The 23,129-nt window shown below is 47.7% G+C and overlaps 1 protein-coding gene across 7 annotated transcripts; it reads right to left on the minus strand.

Moving 5' to 3' along the window:
* Positions 1–7: 7 nt before the first annotated feature.
* Positions 8–22,102, minus strand: LOC111160133 (diacylglycerol kinase alpha). 7 transcript variants are annotated; one of them, XM_022522972.1, is made up of 24 exons: positions 21,954–22,102; positions 16,471–16,615; positions 15,958–16,031; positions 15,500–15,629; positions 15,178–15,252; positions 14,676–14,725; positions 14,241–14,315; positions 13,946–14,065; positions 13,718–13,832; positions 12,991–13,079; positions 12,742–12,861; positions 12,447–12,545; positions 12,152–12,235; positions 11,870–11,943; positions 11,637–11,711; positions 11,138–11,223; positions 10,957–11,046; positions 2,246–2,406; positions 1,933–1,997; positions 1,604–1,694; positions 1,124–1,322; positions 899–1,019; positions 643–703; positions 8–372 (listed from the first exon to the last, which is right to left on the minus strand). In XM_022522972.1, exons 2-24 carry the CDS (start codon positions 16,532–16,534, stop codon positions 289–291), a joined length of 2,202 nt encoding a protein of 733 aa, XP_022378680.1. In that variant the 5' UTR covers positions 16,535–16,615; positions 21,954–22,102; the 3' UTR covers positions 8–288. The 7 variants fall into 7 exon arrangements, with proteins under 7 accessions (XP_022378680.1, XP_022378681.1, XP_022378677.1 ...); XM_022522973.1 differs by lacking the exon at positions 21,954–22,102 and adding an exon at positions 21,115–21,180; XM_022522969.1 differs by lacking the exon at positions 21,954–22,102 and adding an exon at positions 20,293–20,310.
* Positions 22,103–23,129: the final 1,027 nt, after the last annotated feature.

Here is a 23,129-nt window from a genome sequence, read left to right on the forward strand (position 1 = left end):
CATTTACTTAACAGATATCCCAGTGTGGGGAAAAAAGTCATTTTATTCAGATGAGGCACTTTCAATGTGTGTGTGGGGGTGTGGGTGTGTGTGTACACGCACACACGCATGCGTGTACGTGTGCGTGGGGAATAGTAGAGGTGGTGCAAGGATAATAAATACCGTGAGGGTGGAGGAACACTCCCCTGAGCTGGCAGGAGGGCGTGGCAGCAATGTACAGAGCCTAGGAGTAGAGTCCAGGAACGAAGAGGTGGGTTCAAGGCTGGCTTGGAGGCTGAGGTGTCCCCCTCAGCATAAGAAGCCAAAGAAATTGGAGGAGCGAGGGGGTGGGCCCACAAGCATGGGCATCTGGTTCTTGTGGGTGATCTTGATCTGGAAGGGAAGGGGTCAAGTTCAGAGGCAGGACCTGGTTCCCTTGGGACTGGAGCAGTAGAGATTTGAGGGTAAATCTGTGGGGTGAAGGGGACTTACCAGGGTCCTAGAGAGGCCATGGCAGGAAGGCCAGGGGCTAAGAAACCGTGATTTGGAAAGAAAGATGCACAGGGGAACTTGAGATGGGATGGCGTAAGGAAGCTGTGGAATGCAGGTTTAGGATCCATGAAGCTTGAGGGTTCAGTTTTGGGCAGGTGAAGGAACACTCACCGTACAGGGTGTCTGCATCCAGGGTTCTCCATCGATTTGCATGGGGAGGGTTTTTGTGGTGCTGTGGGAAGCCAAGGCAGATTGGTGGAGATTTCTTTACCAACTGAATACCAAAACTCTGTTTCTTAGCTTGGTTGAAAGACTCTTTGTTACTGAGTTACTGTCCTAGTACAGCTCCTCCCTACCATCCCCATGACCCTTCTGCTCTCTTGTCCCCCCTCCTTCCCTCAGAGCCGCTGGCCAGAGTTTTCCTTACTGGAAGGTGATTTCAGAGCACTTGGCCAGCCGATGTCCAGCATTCTTGAGCTTGGTATAAATCTGGCCCATCTCAATTGCACCCTCCAGCCCTACTACTTCCAGCCGCTTGTCGCTTAGGTCTGTGGGTGGGAAGTAAGGAGATGGGTTTTGGAGAAGCAGCGTGCCTCCAAAGGGAGCCACACCTTCCCCTTAGTCCTGCCCACTCAGCTCCAAGGCTGCTCACCTGGTACACAGGTTTTCAGGATATCTGGGTCAGTGATGACTTTAGCTGTAGTGCCTAAGGCCTGGTTGATCCCATGGGTGTCTCCAGGAGGTCTCTTGGTGTCACCCCAGAGGTTGGAACCACCATGCATGCTAGGGATGTTCAGCACAGCGATGCCTTCTAGTGACAGGCTGCTCAGATCCAGTGGTTTCCCACAGATCTGAGAAAGAGGAGAGCATAAGTCCTTCCCTTCTGGCATCATCATGGACACCACTCCTCCCCCCACCAGATGACAAACTGGGAAGGCCAGGAATTGGGGGTTTGCAAAGGATGGCAGGAAATAGGGACCAGTGTATTGAAAACCTGGGACATTGGGATTGGAGAGCTGGGAGGTTGAAGTAATAGGTTTAAGAATGGGGGAAGTTCCTGAGGGCACCTGTGGAGGGAGAAACTAAGATAAATAAGTGAGAAGCATGTAGGGTTGGGTCTCATCATACCCACCTCGACTGTCAAAGACTCTTCCAGCTTTTTGCATGTTGAGAAGATGGATTCAGAAGTGGCAAATTCAAAGTACCATAGCTTGTTCTTCATTCTGTGTCAGTGCCAAAAAGGCCCAAGAGGGAGGGGACAAGTTACACAGTGCTGGCAGAGGAAGGCTAAGTGACAGGGAAGGACATCAGCCTCCTGACTCTGGTCCTTAGGGAAGAGGATGGCTTTGGCTAAGGGGCTTCTCCCAGGTGCCACGGGCCGTGTAAGTGCTCTGAGTCAAACCTGGCCACAGCCTGGTCCCTGCCACTGTGTATGTCCACCCCCACCCTCCTTTCCCTCACCTGCTGTTGAACTTCTCAGGATATTTCTCTCGCATGATGTGGAATCGGTGAGCAATAGAGGCATCCTGGGGAGTTCAGGGCATGTAGGATCAGAGGCCTGCCTCCTCTCTCAGCACAGAACACTCTCTTTAACTCCCCCATTTGGTAGCAGTATGTCCCATGGTCTTTTCTTGCAACTCTCACCACTGTACCCCACCCACCATTTCCCTGTGTCACAGCTCCCTTAACCTCTACCTCCTCTTTCTAACCAGCTCTAGCTTCTTACTGCTTAACCCATATTTCCTCCCTAGCCCCCATACCCCACTTCACTGACCACACCAATGGAGAAGTAGTTATTGATGATTTGAAAGGGGACTGGGTCACTCTTTTCTTCAGTTTGTTGAGGTATCACCTCCACGGACCATCGATCCATATGTACCACCTTACTCATCTCTAAATCCTTGAGGATCTTCCCCAAATTCTGTCCCTCATATCCTAAGGATGGGGGAGAAGACAGATTAGAACTGAACCAGGGGTCTCAGAGGGCCCTTTTCTCAGCTCCCAATCCCATAGATTCCTAGTGATCCTCTGCCCTGATTCTGCAGACCAGACCCTCCTAGCCCCAGCCAGTGAAACAGTAGGGTATGGGACACCTCCGTGTCTCGGTTAAGCATCTGCCTTCAGCTAAGGTCATGATCCCAGGTCCTGGGATCGAGTGCCACATCAGGCTCCTTGCTCAATGGGGAGCCTGGAGCTCCCCCTGCTTGTGCTCTCTCTCTCTGACAAATAAATGAACAAAGTCTTTAAAAAAGGAAAGAAAGGGTAGGGTGCTTTGTCCTAACTCCCATAGCTCTCTCTCTCTCTTTCTTTTTAAGTGTAAGCGCTATGTCCAACGTGGGGTTCAAACTCACAACCCTGAGACCAAGAGTTGCATGCTCTACTGACTGAACCCCCTGGGCGCCCCTCCGATGGAGCAATTTTAAGGTCAGCCCCTGCCGGACCCTTTTCTCCACACTGTCATAGAGAGTCCAAGTTTCCAATGTGTGTATGCATCTAACAATAAAACCAAAGTTCATCTGAAAGTTTAGAGATAACAGCCAGGAAAATACAAAATGCTGAAAAAGATGAGTGATTAATAAGGAGTCTCTCTCCCTTTCTCTCTCTCACACACACTTTCTTTTCCTATTCTACCAGAGAGAACACAGCATGCAGCAGTGGAATCAAAACACTGTGACACTGGCACAATGAATAGAATAAAAAGTTCAGTAGTAAGGAACAGAGTGCCTACAAATAGCCTCAAATATACATGGGAATTTATTATATGATGGCATTTCAAAGACAGATTATTCAATAAAGGGTGCTGGATGTAGAAGTCACTCCTTATACCAAAATAAATTCAAGATGAGCAAAGAATTTAAATGCAAAAAAATGAAGCAGAATTTGGACTAGCAGAAAGCGTGAGTGCATGGTTTTGAAATCTGTGAGTGGAAAAGGCTGTTCTAGAGCACAATACAAAACTAGGAGCCAAAAAAAAGGAAAAGACTGATAAATACAATTTTTAAAAAAGATTTTATTTATTTATGCATCAGAGAGAGAGAGAGAGAGTGTACAAGCAGGAGGAGTGGCAGACAAAGGGAGAAGCAGGCTCCCCACTGAGCAAGAAGCCCCATGCGGGGCTCAATCCTAGGACTCTGGGATCATGACCTGAGCTGAAGGCAGAGCGACTGAGCCACCCAGGTGTCCCTGGTAAATACAATTATATTAAAATTTAAAACTTCCTGTGGCTCCTGGGTGCCCCAGTCCGTTGAGCATCGGACTCTGTTTTGGCTAGGGTCATGATCTCAGGGTTGTGGGGTCGAGCCCCACATCAGGTTTCATGCTCAGTGGGGAGTCTGCTTGGGATTCTTTCCTCTCCCTCTGCCTCTCCCCCCCAATGCACGTGTACTCACGCAGTCTCTCTCAAATAAATAAATCTTCTTCTAATAAAGATATTATTTACTTATTTGACACAGAAAGAGAGACAGCAAAAGAGGGAACACAAGCAGAGGAAGTGGGAGAGGAGAAGCAGACTCCCCACTGAGCAGGGAGCCCCATGGGGGGCTTAATCCCAGGATCCTGGGATTATGACCTGAGCCGAAGGCAGACGCTGAACGCCACCCAGGTGCCCCAATAAATAAATAAGTAAATCTTTAGAATTTAAAACTTCTGTATGGTTAAATAAACACACACCTAAAAAAAATACAAATTGGAAAAAGTATCTCTAGCACATATAACAGGCTAACTTCACCAACATCTGAAAAATGCTTATAAATCACTAAATCTAGAAAGTCAGTAGAAAACTGGCAAATAACACAAATAAGCCAATCACAGAAAAAGAAATACAAATGACCAATATGCAGATTAAAGATGCTCAGTATTGGGGCACTTGGGTGGGTCAGTCATTTAGCATCTGCCTTTGGCTCAGGTCATGATCCCAGGGTCCTGGGATGGAGCCCTGTACCAGGCTCCCTGCTCAGTGAGGAGTCTGCTTCTCCCCCTCCCTCTAACATCCTCCCTGTTCCTGCTCTCTCTCTTTCTCTCTCAAATAAATAAATAAAAACTTTAAAAAAAGATGCTCGATATTACTAACAATTAAAACAATTTTAAATTAAAATAATTGGTTAACTTTTTGCTGCCTGTTGTATGGACATAGTATAAAGAGGTTGAGAAAACCAAGTGTTAATATGATTATGAGTAAACCAGCACTCTCATATGCTGTTAGTTGGAGCACAAATTGGTATTCCATTTTTGGAAGGCAGTTTGGCAATTTTTATCAAAATGTTATCAAATTTTATCAAAACAAACACTTTGATGCAGCAATTCCACTTTTAGGAATTTCTCCTACAGGGACGCCTGGGTGGCTCGGCTGGTTAGGCGGTTGCCTTTGGCTCCGGTCACGATCCCAGGGTCCCAGTATGATCCCAGGGTCCCAGTATCGAGTCCCACTTTGGGCTCCTTGCTCAGTGGGAGCCTGCTTCTTCCTTTGTCTGCTGCTCCCCCTGCTTGCACATGTGTGCGTGCTCCCTCTCTTTCTCTGATAAATAAATAAAATCTTAAAAAATAAGGTATTTCTCCTACAGAAATGGACATACATGTAAATTGAAAACAACAAAAAATTGGAAACAGTCTAGGGGCGCCTGGGTGGCTCAGTGGGTTAAGCCGCTGCCTTCGGCTCAGGTCGTGATCTCGGAGTCCTGGGATCGAGCCCCGCATCGGGCTCTCTGCTCTCTAGGGGAGCCTGCTTCCTCCTCTCTCTCTGCCTGCCTCTCTGCCTGCTTGTGATCTCTCTGTCGAATAAATAAATAAAATCTTTAAAAAAAAAAGAAAACAACAAAAAATTGGAAACAGTCTAAATGCCCTTCAGCAGGGGAAGGTTATATAAATTATGGCAAATCCATGCCAAGAAATAACATACAACTGTTGAATTTACAATGTAATCTATATGTACTAACACGGAAAGATCTCCAGGACATATTATTCAATGAAAAAAGAAGTCCCAGGGGCGCCTGGGTGGCTCAATGGTTTAAACCTCTGCCTGCGGCTCAGGTCGTGATCTCAGGGTCCTGGGATCGAGCCCCGCATTGGGCTCTCTGCTCAGTGGGGAGCCTGCTTCCCCCTCTCTCTCTGCCTGCCTCTCTATTTGTGATCTCTCTGTGTCAAATAAATAAATAAAATCTTAAAAAAAAAAAGAAGTCCCAGAACAATCTCTATAGTATGTTCCTATTTATGTTTGCTTAAAAGTTGTGTGTGTGTGTGTGTGTGTGTGTGTGTGTGTGTGTGTATGTGTACATATAAAAACAGGAAAATGAATACAAATAGGACACAGTGGTTATTTTTGGGGAAGGACATGGGATTTGGTAGGGAGTAGAGGGAAAGATCTATATGTGAACACTTACATATTTTACTTTGTAAAGTCTTTTACAGTGAAAATGTACTGATATATTATTTGTGTAACTTTTACTTGTTTCTTATTTGTAAAACCTTTTTAAAAAGATGTTATTTATTTATTTGACAGAGAGAAAGAGATCACAAGTAGGCAGAGAGGCAGGCAGAGGGGGAGAGGGAAGCAGGCTCCCTGCTGAGCAGAGAGCCTGATGCGGGGCTGGATCCCAGGACCCTGAGATCATGACCTGAGCCGAAGGCAGAGGCTTAACCCACTGAGCCACCCAGGTGCCCCATTTGTAAAACTTTTAAAAAGGAAATAACTAGCCAAATGTAAAATGTTCACACTTTTTGAGCCAGCAATTCTAGAAATATCACTTAGAGAAATTCTCATATCTGTGTGCAGAGATAGATGTGCAAGGTGTTCACTGCAGCATGGCTGGTAATAAAAAACTGGCCACTATCCAAATGTCTATCAATAGGGGACTGGTTAAATAAATTATGACATAGTCACACAATGGAATACTACTCAGTAGTAAAAAGAGTGAGGCAAATCTGACTGTACTGAAATATAATGATAACCACAATGAACTGTTTAGTTTAAAAAAAAAAAAAGAAGAAAAACATCAATAGAATGATCTCATTGTTTAAGTACATATTAGTATGTATCTAGAAAGAAAAACATGGAGGAATAGATTCCAAAACTTTAGGGAGTAGATCACAGGGAATTTTTTGGGCATTTATATCTGAAATGTTTGAATTATTTTTTTACCACACGCATGTATTATTTTTGTAATCAGGAAAAAAAAAGATTAAAAAAAGTAAGTCTCCACTTTCTCATATTCCACTGATGGTTCAACCCACTGTAATTTGCCTTTTGCCATGCCACCCTGCTGAAACTCTTCTGGCAAAGATTGCCAATAATTCCTGCCAAAACCAACAGTATATCTTTAGTTCTTTTTTAACTCATGAAACTCATTTGGCCTCTAAAATACCTTTCTCTAAGCTAAAGAGGACCCTCTCCGACTGTTCCTTTCTTAGTGTGTTTGGCAGGCAGAATAGTGGTCCCTTAAAGATGTCTACGACCTTTTAAAAAAAAATTTATTTCAGAGAGAAGGAGCACACACACATTCGCCTTTGTGCGTGAGTACGGGGAAGGGACAGAGGGAGGGGGGGAGCAGACTCCCTGCTGAGCCAGGAGCCCAGCCTGAGATCTTCTGACCTGGAGATCATGACCTGAGCCAAAACCAAGAGTCAGACACTCAACTGACTGAGCCACCCAGGTGCCCCTGAGTTCTTTTTTTAAAAAAAGATTTTATTTTTAAGTAATTTCTACACTCAATGTGGGGCTTAGAACTACAACCCCAAGATCAAGAGTTGCATGCTCTACCGACTGAGCCAGCCAGGTGCCCCAAAGAGGTCTACATTCTTATCTCCAGAGTCTGTGAATATGTCGCCTTTCATGGCAAAAGAGACTTTGATAATGTGATTAAACTAAGGATCTTTTTTAAAGATTTTATTTATTTATTTGACAGACAGAAATCACAAGTAGGCAGAGAGGCTGGCAGAGAAAGAGGGGGAAGCAGGCTCCCCACTGAGCAGAGAGCCCAATGTGGGGCTCCCTGGACCCTGGACCATGATCTGAGCCGAAAGCAGAGGCTTTAACCCACTGAGCCACCCAGGCGTCCCAAGGATTTTTTTTAAAAGTAAGCTCTACACCCAACACAGGGCTTGAACTCTACGACCTGGAGATCAAGAGTCCATTCTCTACTGACTGAGCCAGCCAGCTGCCCCTATTCTAGGCATTAAGGATTTTTTTTTAAAAAGATTTCATTTATTTATATGACAGACAGAGATCACAAGTAGGCAGAGGCAGGCAGAGAGAGAGGCAGAAGCAGACTCCCTGCTGAGCAGAGAGCCCGATGCGGGGGTTGATGCAGGGCTTGATCCCAGGACCCTGAGATCATGACCTGAGCCAAAGGCAGAGGCTTAACCCACTGAGCCACCCAGGCACCCCGGCATTAAGGATTTTTAAGTGGGGAGATTATCCTGGATTATCTGGGCAGGTCCAATATAATCACAAGGGTCCTTATTTATAAGTGAAAGACGAAGGTAAGAAATAAGTGTATGGAAAGCAATGTGACAATGGCAACAGAGGTTGGAGTGATAACGCTGCGGGTATGGAAGCAGAGCCATGAGCCCAGGAATACAGGCAGGTTCTAGAAACTGGAAAAGGCAAGGCAAAGAATTCTTTCCTGCAGCCTCTAGAAAAACACAGCCCTGGGGCGCCTGGGTGGCTCAGTGGGTTAAAGCCTCTTCCTTCAGCTCAGGTCATGATCCCGGGGTCCTGGGATCGAGCCCCGCTTCGGGCTCTCTGCTTGGTGGGAAGCCTGCTTCCTCCTCTCCCTCTCTCTGCCTGCCTCTCTGCCTGCTTGTGATCTCTGTCTGTCAAGTAAATAAATAAAAAATCTTTAAGAAACAAAACAAAACAAAAACCCCACAGCCCTGCTAACACCTTGATTCTAGCACAGTGGGACCTATTTGGGATGTCTGACCTCCAGAACTGTAAGACAATAAATTTGTATTGTTTTAAGCCACTGTTTATATTGATTTCTAATAGTAACAATAGTACATTAACACAGACATCTTTAATAATGGATTTTCCTCTGCTCAACGGTTAAATAGGGTGTTCAAATCAGATATTGCATCCTTGTCCCTCTTCTCTTCTTTCCCTGAGGTAACCCATTTACCCTCAGGATGTCAATTATCTCCTAGGAGCAGATGACTCTCAAACATGTATCTTTCTAATACCTATTTGTAACTACTCAGCACACATTTCCATTGGGGTGCTCCACTGACATCCCAACTTAACATGTGCAAAATGGAATCGATCTTCCTTAAACTGGTTCTCCTCCTGTATGCTCTATCTTAAGTGGCATCCCATATGCTCAGTCCACAAATCAGAAAATGTCCTAGACTTGTCCTCTCATCCTCCACAACCCATTGGTTACCAAGTGTCATGAACTGCGCTGCTGTTGTTTTTGCTTGGGGGTTCAGTGTCTTTGGACCAGACTATTGCAATACAGGTAATTTTTTATCCTGTCTCCTTCCTCCAATCCACTCTCCACAGAGCTCCCATTGTGGTACTCCTTTCATCTCTTCTTCTGCAAATCTTATGATTTTTTTCAGTATCAACACAAATTTTCAAAAACAAATTTAGTGTTGTATTTATATCATTATTTCATGATTTAGGCTGAGTTGGCAGAAACTACTATGACAGTCTCATTTGCAGAACACACAGTAAAGACCCAAAATACTTAATTTCAAAGTGTCTAGTATTTTAAGTCAACACAAAATTAGATGATGAAGATTTAAAAACAGGCCAGGGGCATCTGAGTGGCTCAGTCTGTTAAGTGTCTGACTCTTGATTTGGCTTAGGTCATGATCTTAGGTAATGGGATAGAACTCTGAGAGGGGCTCCCGGGCTCTGGGTTCAGCAGGGAGTCTGTTTCTCTCCCCCTCTCTCTCCCTCTTCCTCTGTCCCTCTTCCTGTCCACACACACTCTCTCTCTCTCAAATAAATAAATCTAAAAAAAAACTGGTAAAAAAATTGGTTCTATGTTTATATACAAGATTTATTTTTTTAAGAGTTTATTTATTTATTTGAGAAAGAGAATGAGTGAGAGAGAGCAAGAGCAGGGCGTAGGGGCAGAGGGAGAGGGAGAAGCAGACTCCCCGCTGAGCAGGAAGCCTGACATGGTGCTCCATCTCAGGAACCTGGGATTATGCCCTCAGCCAAAGATAGATGCTTAACCAACTGAACCACCCAGGTGTCCCTACTATGAGATTTAGATTATAATAATATGTATTAGATATTTCTATATTCTGGAATAATATTTTATATACACAACAGGTTTTTTACATACGTATATATAGAGGACTTATATATGCCTATTTGCATATACTTATATATGTATATGTACTTATATATGTAAATATATGCAAATAGGCATATATATGCCTATTTTTTCTTTGAGTTACATTTTTCATAAGTTCAGGAGTTCCGTATGGTTCAGGGTTTGCACATTCAAATGCCTCAGCGGCTAGAAAGATGAAGTGAACGAGTGACTAGCAGAGAGCTGAAGAGATCGTGGTGAACTGAAGAATATGTGACCCACTTCTTAGAAATAGGCAAGGTTTAAAAAATTTAAAACACTGCAAGGCAAACAATGCAAAACAATACAAATCATTTCTGTGGGCTGTCTGCTTTCAATCTCTGTCAGGATAAAGTAAAAAACTCCTCAGCACAGCATTCATGACCCTCCGTAATCTGGACTCAGTTCAACTCAGTTCTTCCTCCCCCGATTCCCCACCTTGTACTGCATGTCCCATTCATAACCAATGGGCTCACACTCCCTAATACATGCACTACCATGCTGTTTGGTGGCTCATTTGGCCTTACACAACTTCTATCTAGAGTGCTTTTCAATTTCCTTAGCAGACCCCTATTCTATAAACTTCTGCAAGATCTCCGAGCTGGACTCTGAGTCCAACAGCCTCAAAAAAAGACAACTCAGACTCAACCTGCTCCACCCTGACCTATTTATCTACTAAGACCATCCTTTGAACTCTATTTGAAGAGTATATTTAAGACCAGAGTATATTTAAGAAATTGTTGCAATTGACTTAGGAAGAAATGATTATAAATGAATGAATGACCCCTGATTAACTGGCTGAGTGGCTGAATGAATCACGGCCAAGCTCCCTGCTAGCTCGATCACTGAACATCTGGTTTAGCTCTTTTACAACCTTTCTTATTCCCACATTGTCCTCTGTATTTCTGGATTCTATGAGCCCTAAGAATTGGTTGGAGAAACAGAAAGATATTTTTAGGTGTATAGGGAAGAGGACTGTCACCCTGACCCTTCTAGGTTCAGACTGTGGTCTTTGCTTCATCCCAAGCTTTCTTCCTTGGGGACAATCCACTTTGGTAACCACCCATCCGTGTCCCTCTTCTTCCCCAACCCTCTTTTCTATAACAATGCCTAGACACCTTCTCTATGTGCCTTTCCTTTCCTACCCAACTCCCTCCCTCTCCCAGGAAAACAATTTTTAACCACTTACCTCCTCCCCATCTTAGGCAACGAGCCAGATCATTTCCAGTGCCCAGGGGCAACACAGCAACGGGAGGCACAACAGGCATGTTGGCTTTGTCTAGGGAAGCAGGTCAGGGGATGGATGGATGGAGTTAGCTCTAGAAGGCCAGTGCCCCAGTGCCCTTCCCAGAGCCTCTCCCTGTACTGACCTATGGTCTCTAGAATCCAGCCTACTGTGCCATCTCCACCACACACCAAAATCCGGCAACCAGGGACATCCCTGAAGAATCTGAGCCTGAGATAAAAGGAAAGAGAGAAGATGAGGAAGGACAATAGGATTGAGTCTACCAACTCCTGGACAGGCAGATTACTTCTTATCTCTTATTCCTTAGGACCCCCTTTCCCTTTGTCAAAAGACTTGTTTCTGTTAAGGTCAGAGGAAAAAAATACAATTGGGAAAGTTATAGCCACTCATCAGTGGTTAGGGAGAAACTGGTATTTTCATGTTTTGAGAGCAGAACAAAGTTGAACCAGAGAACTCAGGGGTATGGGGATAGCCAGTGACACTAGTAAAAGCAGCATTCCGGATTCTGCTTTCTTGGGGTCCCCTAGCCCTGTTCTCCCGACATGTGTTCTTTTCTGCTCTCCTCCAACGTACACAGGCAGACACATACAAACACTACAATACAGCCCCCAACCTATACTCACCCTGGCTCAGGACCGTCCTTTAGGAGATTGAATACCTGTCGAGGATTGAGTAGATACTGGAATTTCCAAAGCACCCTGTATGAGGGAAAAAGGAGAGTTTATGGTAAGGGATGGACAGTCTGTACTCCACCCTCTTGATGTCTTTCTCAAGGTGCCTCCTCCATACACACAGATTCCCAACCTCTATGGGTCCTCCTTCTCCATCTTAGAAGACCCAGTATGTCTCTTCTCACCTCTCCCCCTGCTTCCCGCCGCTCTTAGGGTTGACAAAGACCAGAAGTGGGTGGGTGTTAGAAACAGGGTCAATCTGCATTTGGGGGGGAAAAAAAAAACAAGGATAAGGAGAACAGGATTTTCTCAGAGTTAAGATGGGCCCCAGAGACAGTGGCAGAAGGCTGGCCCGTCCCCAGAGATGCTTGTGAGGCTTGTAGAGAACAAGTGCCATTCCCCACCTTTCCCACTTCATTCCCTCCTATGAGGGCTCCAGCCAAGAAAAACCCACCCCCTTCATGTACCCGCAGAGCCTCAAAGGTGCTCAAATGTAAGTCATCCATGGTCTTCTGGCTTGTTTTGCTAGTTTTACGCTCCTGTCCAGAGGCCTAGAAAGGGAGAGAAGCAAAGGGAAAGAAAATTGGATTGTATGTGAATCCCTAAACAGATAAAGGTCTGACTCGAATCCTGAAAGTATAGGCTCTCTGCTATAAAGGCCATGGCATGCGTGTGCATGTGTGTGTGTGTGTGTGTGTGTGTGTGTTTAAATCAGGGATGCACTCCTCCTGTCCCCTCCTAGCCACTGCCTAAGGGTCTCACCAGGACACTGGGATAGATGGAAGATGGAGGCAGGATGTGATCCCGGAGCAGACCACAGTCACACTCATGACCCATGGCTTGCAGGCAGTCATCATGAATCTGAAAGACAAGGTGGGCATACAGACATCATGGAGGGAACCTGTCACCTCTCAGCTCTGAGGGTCTGGTACTGGAAAGAGAGTCCTTGGAAGCAAGGGCAACTGTGGCTATGAGGGAGCTGCTGTCAGGGAGACCAGCGCAGAGGGTAGATTAGGGAGGTGTTCCAAGGCAGAGGCTGGATAGCTCCCAAACTGACCTCTAGGTGGCACCACACACAATGCAGTCCAACCAGACTGTGGTAAATACGGATCTTCTTCTGACAGCGGTCACATCTGCCAGACTCACAGCCTCCTCTCACCCATACGTGTGACTGGACCTTGGGGAGAAAGGCAATCCCTTGTCTGAGAGGGTCCGAGCAGAGACTAGGGGAAGGGCTGAGGGCAGAAACTGGCTAGGGGCAGGGCCAGGATGCAGCTGGTATTGGGGTGGGCATGGGATCACTCACACCAATGTCCTTCCGAGACTTGGCATAGGTGCTGACTTCACAAGGCAAGGCCTTCATGGCACACTGGTCATGAACGACGTACTTACAGACTGGGCGAGAAGGAAAAGGGTCAGAGCCTTAGTTACAGCCCCTCCCCTATCTCCTCCTTACCTTGGTGTAAGGCGGGATTATTCACTTAAACAAGACATATAAGCCCTTGCTGTGAGAGTGTGGGGGCTCACCTCCAATACCTGTGCCTTTTGGTCACTCTTCCCCGTGAAAGAGCAATGGCTACCCCATGCCTACTCCCATTCCTTCTAAATGCCAGGAACTCAGTTGGAAGATGCAAGGGAGGCCTAGATTTAACAACAGCAATAACAATAATAATAGCAGCTAATTTTTATTGCAGACTTAACAGTATGGACATGCCCCATGTGAAGTACTTTTCTTGCATCCACTTATTCAATGCTCCCAGTTATCTCATTTTCAGTCAAGGAAACCTCATTTTAAATTGAGGCTTAAAGATGTTCTGTGGCTATGCTGTACACCTGAAACTAATGTAACATTACGTGTCAACTGTATTTCAAGAAAGAAAGAAAGGAAGAGAAAGTTGTGTGGCTTTCCCACTTAACGAGCCAATGGCAGAGCCCAGGACTTGAACCCAGATCTTTCGAAGGTCAAAGCAGCATGCTCCTGCAGGTAGCTGGGCTGTCCCTTTGCCCCCACACCCCCCAGCTCCATCACTCACGGTTACAGCTCAGCCCCTGTTTGCCAAGACCAATGCTTGACTCGCACAGGTTGCAGTAGACTGGTCGGGGGAACCTCTTAGGTCTCCACAGGTGCTGTCCATTGTCCTTCAGCGTCTGGGAGGACAAAGTAGATGCTAGGGAGAGCCTGAGCCCTTAGAGCTCCAGCCCTTGGCACACACAACCCAAGGCAGCTATCTTACCCATCTCCACAAGTCTCTCCTACTCACCATCTCCAGCCCCAGCAGCACTAACAATGGCACAGTGGTGGCCCCTGCCCGGAGCCACTCGGCCAGGGAGACAGAGCCGCTGCCATCATAGTCGATCTCTTTCATCATCTCCTGAAGAATCTGAGCCGGGAATGGAGGGGACTTTTGGTGTGGTCTGACACCTCTGCCCCCTAGGACATCCAGCCCAGCCATCCTTGCCAAGGGAACCCGGCCGCCTGTCAGAAATGGCATAGATAGATGCAGGATTCACCAGAGAGAAGGCACAAGGAGGGACATGAAGGAAAAACTGCCTTACCGGCCTCAGCTCAGACACATCCCAATCCAGGTATTCAGCCACTCGCATCATCTGTATGATGATTCTGTCCACTTCCTGGGGGCCAAGAGGTAAGAGCCACAGCCATATCCCACCTCACTACCACCATTCAAACTCTTCTCTAGAAATCAGGGTTCCTGGGCCACCCAAGAGCCACCTCTCATTCTCAGGTATCTCTGCCAAGTACATGAGTGTCTATGTGTGTTGGTATGTTTGCAAGGCAGCTCCCAATTCATGTCTCTAGCCTCCTCTTTAAGGAGCCAAGATCTGGGGACCCACTCCCAAATTTAGTCCTGGAGGACTTGGCTTCTCCCTCTAGCTTCCTCTGCTTCTTAAGATCCTGGAAGAGTTGGGACAGGAGGGCACAGACAAATGGACACATACTCCCTTGGCCAGCATACAGGTCCCCCAACTCACTGAGCTGTCCAGGATCCCATTTCTGTCCGTGTCGTACAGCTTGAAGGTGACTGTGGGGTGTTTTAGGGGGGCCAGGGTCAGTTTGTGAGGAATAGCCCCCAAATTCATAACAGAATACAGGGGAAATAAAGAAGTGGGAGACATCTTTTAGATGAAGAGCCCAGAGCCTGGCACTGGGACCGAGAGAGGAGACAAAAAGGGAGGGGAAACAGGCCTGGATTCAACCCTTGGTGAATCTAATAGGGGAGACAGAACACACCTCCCACAAACCCAGAAAAACCCAGGCCACCCACATAAAAAAATACAGGACACGGGAACTGGCATGGCATTAGGGATAAGAAGTCTGGGAAACAGAGGAAATGAGCCCATACTCTGGCCCCACCTTTGTCTGGCCCTGTCAGCTTTTAGGAGTCCTGAAAAAATGAGGGAAGGAAGGCTGGGAAATACCCCCTCCCCTCTACTCTCCTTTCTTTCCTTCTCCCAGTCCAGGATGGCAACTCACATTCTAGCTTGTCTTCTGGTCGGCCACCCTCCAGAAGGGAAAAGTAGCAGGAGACATCACTGAGATACACCACATCTGGTTACAGAAAGGACAGTAGATCTGAGGTTAGGGGTCTCTCCACTCTGGCTCTTCTCTTTTCCTTTGTTCCAACTCTTCCCTTTAACTTTCCCCCCTCCACCTCCTAGACCAGAATGGCCATCCTTCACCTCTCTTCCCCAACCCTGCCTCCAAAATGTAATTCAATTCAACTCTCACCCCAAAACCCATACTACTTTGATTTTTCTTCCGGAAGTCCAGCCCAGTCCCACCTTCATGACCATACCATTTTTCACAGTGTCTTCTAAGTGACCCATCTTGAAGGACTGAAACAGTGCCAGGCTTAGGTGATTGGGAACGTTATCTGCTTCCAGATAGATTTTCAAAAATTGCTGGAATCCCTCGTACCCAATGGCCTATGATGAGAGCAAGCATTACCCTAGGGAGTGTGCAGGATGGGAGGCAGGGACTGAAGAACTAGGAGTAGCAAGGACAGAGACAAGTGTAGGGCTAAGAAGCATCCAAGGCAGACTACGGTTTCTTCTCAAGGCTGAGTCCTCAATTAGAATCTCTTGCTTTCTCCTATAGCAATAGCTGTGGTAACAATGGACACTGGGGTATCTAGAGGGAGAACAGAAAGGGGAGGGCCCAGAATAATCCCTGGAAGTTGGGAATCCCAGCGGAGTAGCAAAATCAAAGATGGGAGGAGCTGGGCAAGGAGAGGATTTCCCAGTTGCCACTCACATCTCCTTGGAGATATTCAGCCATGTCACCATCCTCAAAGAGCTTTAGGACATCGCTGACCTTGTTGGTGGAGTCTGGGGTATGAAGAGGATGAAGGAAGAGCATTAGTCTGGTTTGGCTCTCCCTGCCCTCTGACAGAGTCCCACCCAGACATCCAACAGGAAAAAAGATTCTAGTCAAATGAAGAAAGAAGAAATTCCAGGAATAAACACAGAGATGCAGAGAGAAATATCGAAAGACTAACATTTCAAATGCTCCAGAGTGGTACCTCTGTTTACATCTCTTCTCTGAGACTTGGAGCAGGCATTCGAGATTCAGAAAAGGTGGGTGGAAAGCCGAGACCACAGACATCGCCCCATCTCCCTCTCCTCCGTTTCCCAGCCATATTCCCTGGCATTATGTCAGGAGCCAACTGGATTAAGACCACTGGGGAAACTAGGGGAAGGGGGGATGAGGAGTAGGGATTGTCTGGGATAATTTTTCCCGAACTTCAGGACAGAGAGGAAGACTCACATTCCATGTACTTCTGCAGCTGGGCAAAATCATTGGGGCTGATTAGGCCCTTCTCCTTGGCCATCTTTCTTTTTTTCTTAAGGAAGACTAAAAAGGCAGCTTGGTAGTACTTCTGGCGTCTGAACCTGCGCTTCCGAGTGTAGGTCTGGAGGGAGATGGGAAGAGTATGTGGCAGGAAGAGCCATCTGTCTGCCTGACTTTGCTCCTGTCTGCTCCATTAATTCTCCACTCCCACTATTATTTCTGTTCTTTCCCAAGTCACTTCCTTTCCCCTTGGACCTCTCCCCTAAGTCTGTCTCTCCCTAACCAAGTCTGTCCTCTGTGTCTGTTTCTCTGACTCATCTCTGACTCTCTCCCCTCCATTTCTGGATCCTTCTCCATCTCTCTGATTTCTCCCCGAATCTGTCTTGCTTCATTTCTGACTCTCCCCATTCCCCTCTCTTCACCCTCCCCCCACCTGGCTTTACCAGTCTATATGTGTTTCTGTGGGTGTGTCCCTCCTCCGTTTCTACCTTTTCTCCTGCCACCCTCAGTCTCTACGATCTCTCCCCTCTCACATCCCGCAGTCCTGGTCCTTCGGCCCTTCGGGTGGTTCTCACTGCTTCTGTGGCACGCCTCCCCGGCCACGATCCCATCTTGCTCCGCCTCCAGCCTCGGTCCCCAGCCCCTTTCAGCCACCCACGTCCCGAACCACCCACGCCCCTCAACGACCTCTAGCGCGCTTCTGACGCGCGACACAGAACCAGCTCTGGCCAGGTCCCTGGCCCCGGCCCCGCCTCACCAGCGCCCTTCAGAGCTCCACTGGGGAAGGGCGGGGACCCAGGCGCGCGAGATTGGGAGGAAGTAGGGGAAGAAGGCTCTGAGCATCTGCCTCGCTTCCCACTAGTAGGAGGGTGAGCTGAGTGCGGGAATCTCAGACGCGGGGTTTTCCTTGCACCCTGCTAGGTTCAAGGAGTCCTAACTTGCAGCTAGGGGACCCAGGGAGCAAGGAGGAGCCATCACGTGGATCACGGTGCCCAATGGCCCTGGGCCAAGTCTCAGAGGTCAATTCGACTGGAAGATTCAATAACAGCAATAGCAGTAATATCTCACACTGGCATAGTACAGCAGTGTTTAGGAGTCCAGCAAAACTAGTTAGTCATATCTGGGTTCTGTTCTTAGCTCTGATACCGCTGTGTGACTGGGACACATGACATCTGTAAAATGGGAAGAATGATTCCTATCTGCCACAGCTGTGAAGATTAAGGCAAATAACCTACAAAAAGTACCCAGTATGACACCTGCATATAGAAGGCCTACAAGAAATGGTACTTATTATTGTACTAACAATTACAATTAGATCTTATGAGATAAGAAATTCCTGTTAGAGCCATTCTTCACAGGAAGAAACTGGAGTTTGAAGAGGTTGGGACTTCCCACGGCAGGTGATAAGTGGGAGTCAAAGCTCTACCCCAAGAACCATGTCATGGGGCCCCTGCCTTTCTCTGTCCTCCTCTTGTTCCACTCTCCCCTCCACACACTGCCTTCTGATCTCACTGCCCTCCGTTCTGTTCCTCAAGCCAAGTTCTCCCCTGCTTAGGGCCATGAGACATACTGTTCTCTCTGCCTGGAACACCCTTCCCCACTCTTGGCAGAGCTGCTTTCTTGCCTCAGCTGAAGTGTCAGCTCCTTCAAGAGACCTTCCCCGATTGTTCCCTCCCAAAGCACACCCCCATCTTTTGCACAGCAGCCTCCTTTGTTTCCTTCATAGAACTTATCGAGAGTGGAAATTACCTTGCTAATTTATTTGTTTCTTTGTTTACTGTTTGTCTTCTCCTACCAAAAGCTAAGTTCCACGAGGGCAGGAATTGTCAGTATTGTTCCCACTATATCCCCAATTCCTAAGCCTGTGCCCAGCGTGGTATAGGTGCTCCATATTGTTTATACAAATCATTGTGCAAAGTTAGGGAGCCATAGGTTCAAAAATAGTAGTCCAAATATGCTTAAATGGGATGCCAGAGTATCCATCCGGACAGGAAGAGGAAATAATTTGTAACACATATAGGAGGTGCTAAATAGATATTTGTTGAATGAATGAATTTTGCTAAAAAGCACTTACTGTGGCATTCCATCTGGGGCTTCTGCCTCTCTTTTGCCCATTTATTTAGGGTTTGTTGGGTAAGGCTCAAGGAGGCAGTTAGGGCCTACAAGAATTTCCTTTCTGATGGTGCAAGAATCTTCTTTGCAGCCTCTGCACTTGGGACATCTCTGCTGTCCACATCTATGTAGTATACGACTCCTCCTCTGCGGGCTCTCTGGGAACACTAAAAAGGGGATCCTAGGACACTGATAATCTGGAGAAAGGACTCCACCCATCTGGTTCTTTTCAATGACTATAATCCAACTTCTACTGCCAACAGATCTAATGAATACATAATAGTCTTAGGGCTAATTGGGCCTCTATGGCTTAATTAGTCTCTCTGATTACCCCTGGGGATTCTTAGATGGCTCCAAGGTTCTTGGAAATGAAATCTGAGAGAGAAGGTGACAAGGAGAGAGCAAAAGAGGGATGATGAACAGGAGAGAAGACACATCTCTCTTTTCACAACGACCCCTCCTAGTTCCCCCAGATCTTGCATGTAATTTATAGTAGAATTTAAGGGAATGGACTTCTGAACTAGACAGGCGTGGATTAGAATCCTGGCTCTTGGGTGAGTTATTTCATCTTCCTGAACCTGTTTCCTCATTGGTAAAATGTGTACCTGGAGAAATCAGTCACAGCATGGAGATTAAGTAAGATAATACATGTAATAAACTTAGCTATTGTAAGGCACGGAGGAAGCAGTTGTATGGCACAGAGAAAGAATTCAGTAAATGTTAGCTCTTACTGTTGTTGTTGTTATACAAAGGTGTTACATGGAGAAACACATCTGGACATTAGGAAAAATGGTGGCAGGAAGTCATCAGTTCTAGGGGCTCCCAAGAGCAGGGAAGCCCAGTCATACCCTTTGCCCCGTTGTGTCATCTCAGGCATAGACATGGAGTATTGAGATATTGCACTCTGCCTTTGGGAGGGTGAGGAGGTGGCTAGAAGCTAGACTGTCAAGGTCCAAGGACACCTCTGGGCTGGGACCTCAGACAAAGGGCTCCTGGTATCTTTTCAGTTGTCCTCCTGACTTGTCTCACCAAAAGTTTTGCTGCCCGTGTTGCTGAAAGGCATATAAACTGTTAGGATCCTGGACCCTAACAAACCATAACAAGTCCAATTTTGTCCTCCCTGCTCCATCCCAGCCCTGAGGCTATAACCTGGGCTAGTCCAGGCGAATGCCAGGGTTGGGCGGGTGAGGTCTGCTGCCCGCCTGCCAGCTATCTGTGACTCACCCTTCCTTTCCCTCCTCTGGCTTCCCTGCCCACCCCTACCAACCTGAGGTGAGAAAGTAAGAAGCTGACTTGGAGGCAGAGACTCCTGGAACATCCTCAGAGCTGGGAGGTACCAACTCTCACACTTTTCAGAGGAGGAAACTGAGGCCCAGACGGAGAGCCACAATCTCAGGGTCATACCCAAATTCCAGACATCCTGTCCTTTGTCCATTCCATTAAATCATAGCACCTCTACTTTCTAGATCTTACTTTAAACAGTAAATACCAAAATTGCTCATAACCAAGAAATAAATATGATTTCCAAGGCCAGTGCCAATATTTAAAGTTTCCTTTTCCACTTCAATATTTGTCACTCCCATTCCAAATCATATAAATTCATCATTACTCAAGAATCAGCTATGCCCCCAGAACATTCAGGCTGACCCAGCAAGAAACCCAAGAGGCAGGTCCAGGCCTGATTACCTGGACTTCTGAATCTCTTAACCACACCAGGGCCTGCATCCTCCTCCTCTTTCCCAGGACCGAGGGAAGGTCTATTTTTCTTTTCATCCCTGTTACTCGTCAGTGGCCCTGGCAAGGGAATCATTAGCCTTGAAGTCTCAAAATTCATTAAGCCTCCACAAACACTGCAGATGGTAATGTTGCCTGATTAAGGGTGTGTGTGTGTGTGTGTGTGTGTGAGGGAGAGAGAGAGAGAGAGAGAGAGAGAGAGTGTGTGTGTAGTACAGGAGGAAGTTACGATGTTGGCATGGTTGGGGGATGTGGGCTCATAGTAATGAGGCTGAAGAGATGCCCAGTAGTAGTCACATTTCTTCCTCAGTAAAGCTCACTTCCCCCATTTAGAGGTGAAAAGTGGGATTCAGACCCAGGTAGTTTCAGAAACTTCCCGGTGACAGGTGTGGAAAGGGTAGGGGTGGGAAGTTGGGCACCAGGAGGCCAAAGAAGAACCCCTGTGCACCCCTGCAGCGCTGTGGAGGTTCCAAAACGGACTTCGCTTGACTCGGGCCCCTAGGAGCCAAGCTTCACCATCCCTCCGAGTGACAGGGGGGATGGAGGGGAAGGTCTGGGGGAGACGCTGCCTAGGGAGCTCTGGCCCAGCTCTCCAGCTGCCCCCCGCGTCCTGGCGCAAACCCTTCTAGCTACCCGCTCCAGCTGTGGGGCTTCCTCCTTCTCTGCCCAGCAGCCCTAACCCAGCCCCGCGGCGGCCCCTCCCGCGGCCCCCGCCCCCTCCGGCTCCGGGGGGTGGGGAGGGTGGGAGGCTCGGGGGCCTCGCGGGGTCTCTACCTTGCCTGCGGAGGGCGCGCGGTGGGAGCTGAAGCGCCGGCACGGGAGCTGGAGCCCGAGCGGGGCTGGAGGGGACGGACCAGGCAGGCGCGGCCGCCGCGAGGCCGCCCCGTTCCTGACGACACAGCTGCCCGCCCCCCGCCCCGGCCTGGCCGCCCGCGCCCAGTGCCCGCGACCCCGACTACGGGAACTCCGGTCTGGAGAGGCCCCTGTTTCCAGTTCACCAAGCTTGAGCCGCACCCGCCCCCCGCGCCCCCAATATCTCCAGAGCTCTGGCCTGTGCCTCTTTCTCCACATCCTGCGCTTCTCATCTTCTTCCCGCCTCGGGACAGCTCGGCTTCTATCCATCTTCCAGTCTTTCTAATCAACCCATAGCCTCTTCCCTCATCCCAGCCCTGGGAGGTCATGATAGAGGGCAGGGCCGCTGATGGCACAGCTTAGCAGGGACCCACCCAGGCAACGTCTGACCCTCTCCTAATTGCCGCCATCCAGGGATTTACCCCCCCAACTCCTTTCCATCCACCACTGACAGAATTCATACCCAGAAGATTCCACAGCAGCAAGCCCAGAGTCCCAGACACTGCATCGTGAGATACAAATGCCTCCCTCCTCCCATGGGCTCCGCAGTGTTTAACACTGTTTGAGGCCCACCTTTGCCTCTAGGTTTTTCACCCCTCTAAAACCCAAACCCCAGAGGGCTCAGACTTGTTTTCCCCAATATAAGTACACCTCCTTCTCTTAAGACTCAGGGCCTTCCCTTAATTCTCGGGTTGTTCAGGTGCGAGGAGCACTCAGGTCGGTGTCCACTCTTTCTCCATGCTCTAACCCTCCCACTTTACCTGCTGATCTTGGCAGGTGCTGTAAAAGGCCCCCGCCAGAAGTAGGGGTGAGAGAAGATCCTTTCAGCTCCTCCTGTCTGGAATCTGTTTTGAAGTTGTTAAGGCTCTTGGGGCAGCATGGATGATGGCGGGACTGACTGTGAGTACAACGGAGATAGACAGAGGCCTAGGACTTACTGGTAGGAACTGGGGACCCAGGCATCCTCCTCCCTGGCCCCGCCCCAACCCAGGCTAACCCCCTCCTACCCGTCCTTGAACTAGGGCACAGTAACAGGGCTTGAGTTCCTGGAATCTTCCCTCTTACACCTGGTGATAGAAGAGAGAGGGAGGGGTGAGCTCTGACTGGAAGGTTGTATTGTGTGATGTGTGTATGTGTGTGTATACGCATATACACACATAATATAGACATACTTTTGGTGGGGGTTGGAGAGAAGGCATGAATACATGAGGCCCTCTAGTGGCAATGAAGGGATCTAAGCAGTTCTTGAATGTTTCCATACAGGCTTGTTGGAAAAAAACCTTCATTTTTATCAGAAATGTAACTGCTGAGAAATAGGGCTTGGGAGTATTGTTGTACCTGAACTGGAGATCTGAAGGAGGCAGGGGTTGGAGAAGGTCTGTCTCTCTGCTCCTGTCTCCCAGTCTTAAAAAGACAAGGGCCGGGGCACCTGGGTGGCTTAGTGGGTTAAAGCCTCTGCTTTTGGCTTGGGTCATGATCCTGGGCTCCTGGGATCGAGCCCCGCGTCGGGCTCTCTGCTCGGCGGGGAGCCTGCTTCCTCCCCTCTCTGCCTGCTTGTGATCGCTGTCTGTCAAATAAATAAATAAAATCTTAAAAAAAAAAAAAAAAAAAGACAAGGGCCATGCTATCCCCATGATTTTTCTCCCCTTCCTTTTTTTTTTAAAAAATTATTATTTTAAAGTAATCTCCACACCCAACATGGGGCTTGAACTCACAACACAGAGATCGAATCACATGCTCCACCCACTGAGCCTGTCCCCTACCTATATAACCTCTTTAGTCATAAGGAATCATAACCTCTTGAAGGCCCATTATGCACTAGGTCCTGTGCTTAGTTCTGTAGTCAGCCAAAGACATAGCACAACTTAAGGACTGCAGTAAAGAGTGGCTTGGGGGGTGTGTGTGTGTGTGTGTGTGTGTGTGTGTGTGTGTATGTG

This window comes from Enhydra lutris, unplaced genomic scaffold (assembly GCF_002288905.1).
Source record: "Enhydra lutris kenyoni isolate GAN:26980312 unplaced genomic scaffold, ASM228890v2 scaffoldscaffold74, whole genome shotgun sequence".
Lineage (NCBI taxonomy): Eukaryota > Metazoa > Chordata > Mammalia > Carnivora > Mustelidae > Enhydra > Enhydra lutris.

What these genes read in the sequence shown, in the direction of transcription:
- LOC111160133 (XM_022522970.1), bottom strand. Translation starts at nt 17,105, where the DNA reads ATGGGATCGTGGCCGGGGAGGCGTGCCACAGAAGCA. An exon ending in AGAAGACACTGTGAAAAATG is followed by an intron (nt 15,253 to 15,499) that starts GTATGGTCATGA and finishes TTCTGTAACCAG; the next exon opens with ATGTGGTGTATCTCAGTGAT. An exon ending in GGCGGGAAGCAGGGGGAGAG is followed by an intron (nt 11,712 to 11,869) that starts GTGAGAAGAGAC and finishes TCCCTCATACAG; the next exon opens with GGTGCTTTGGAAATTCCAGT.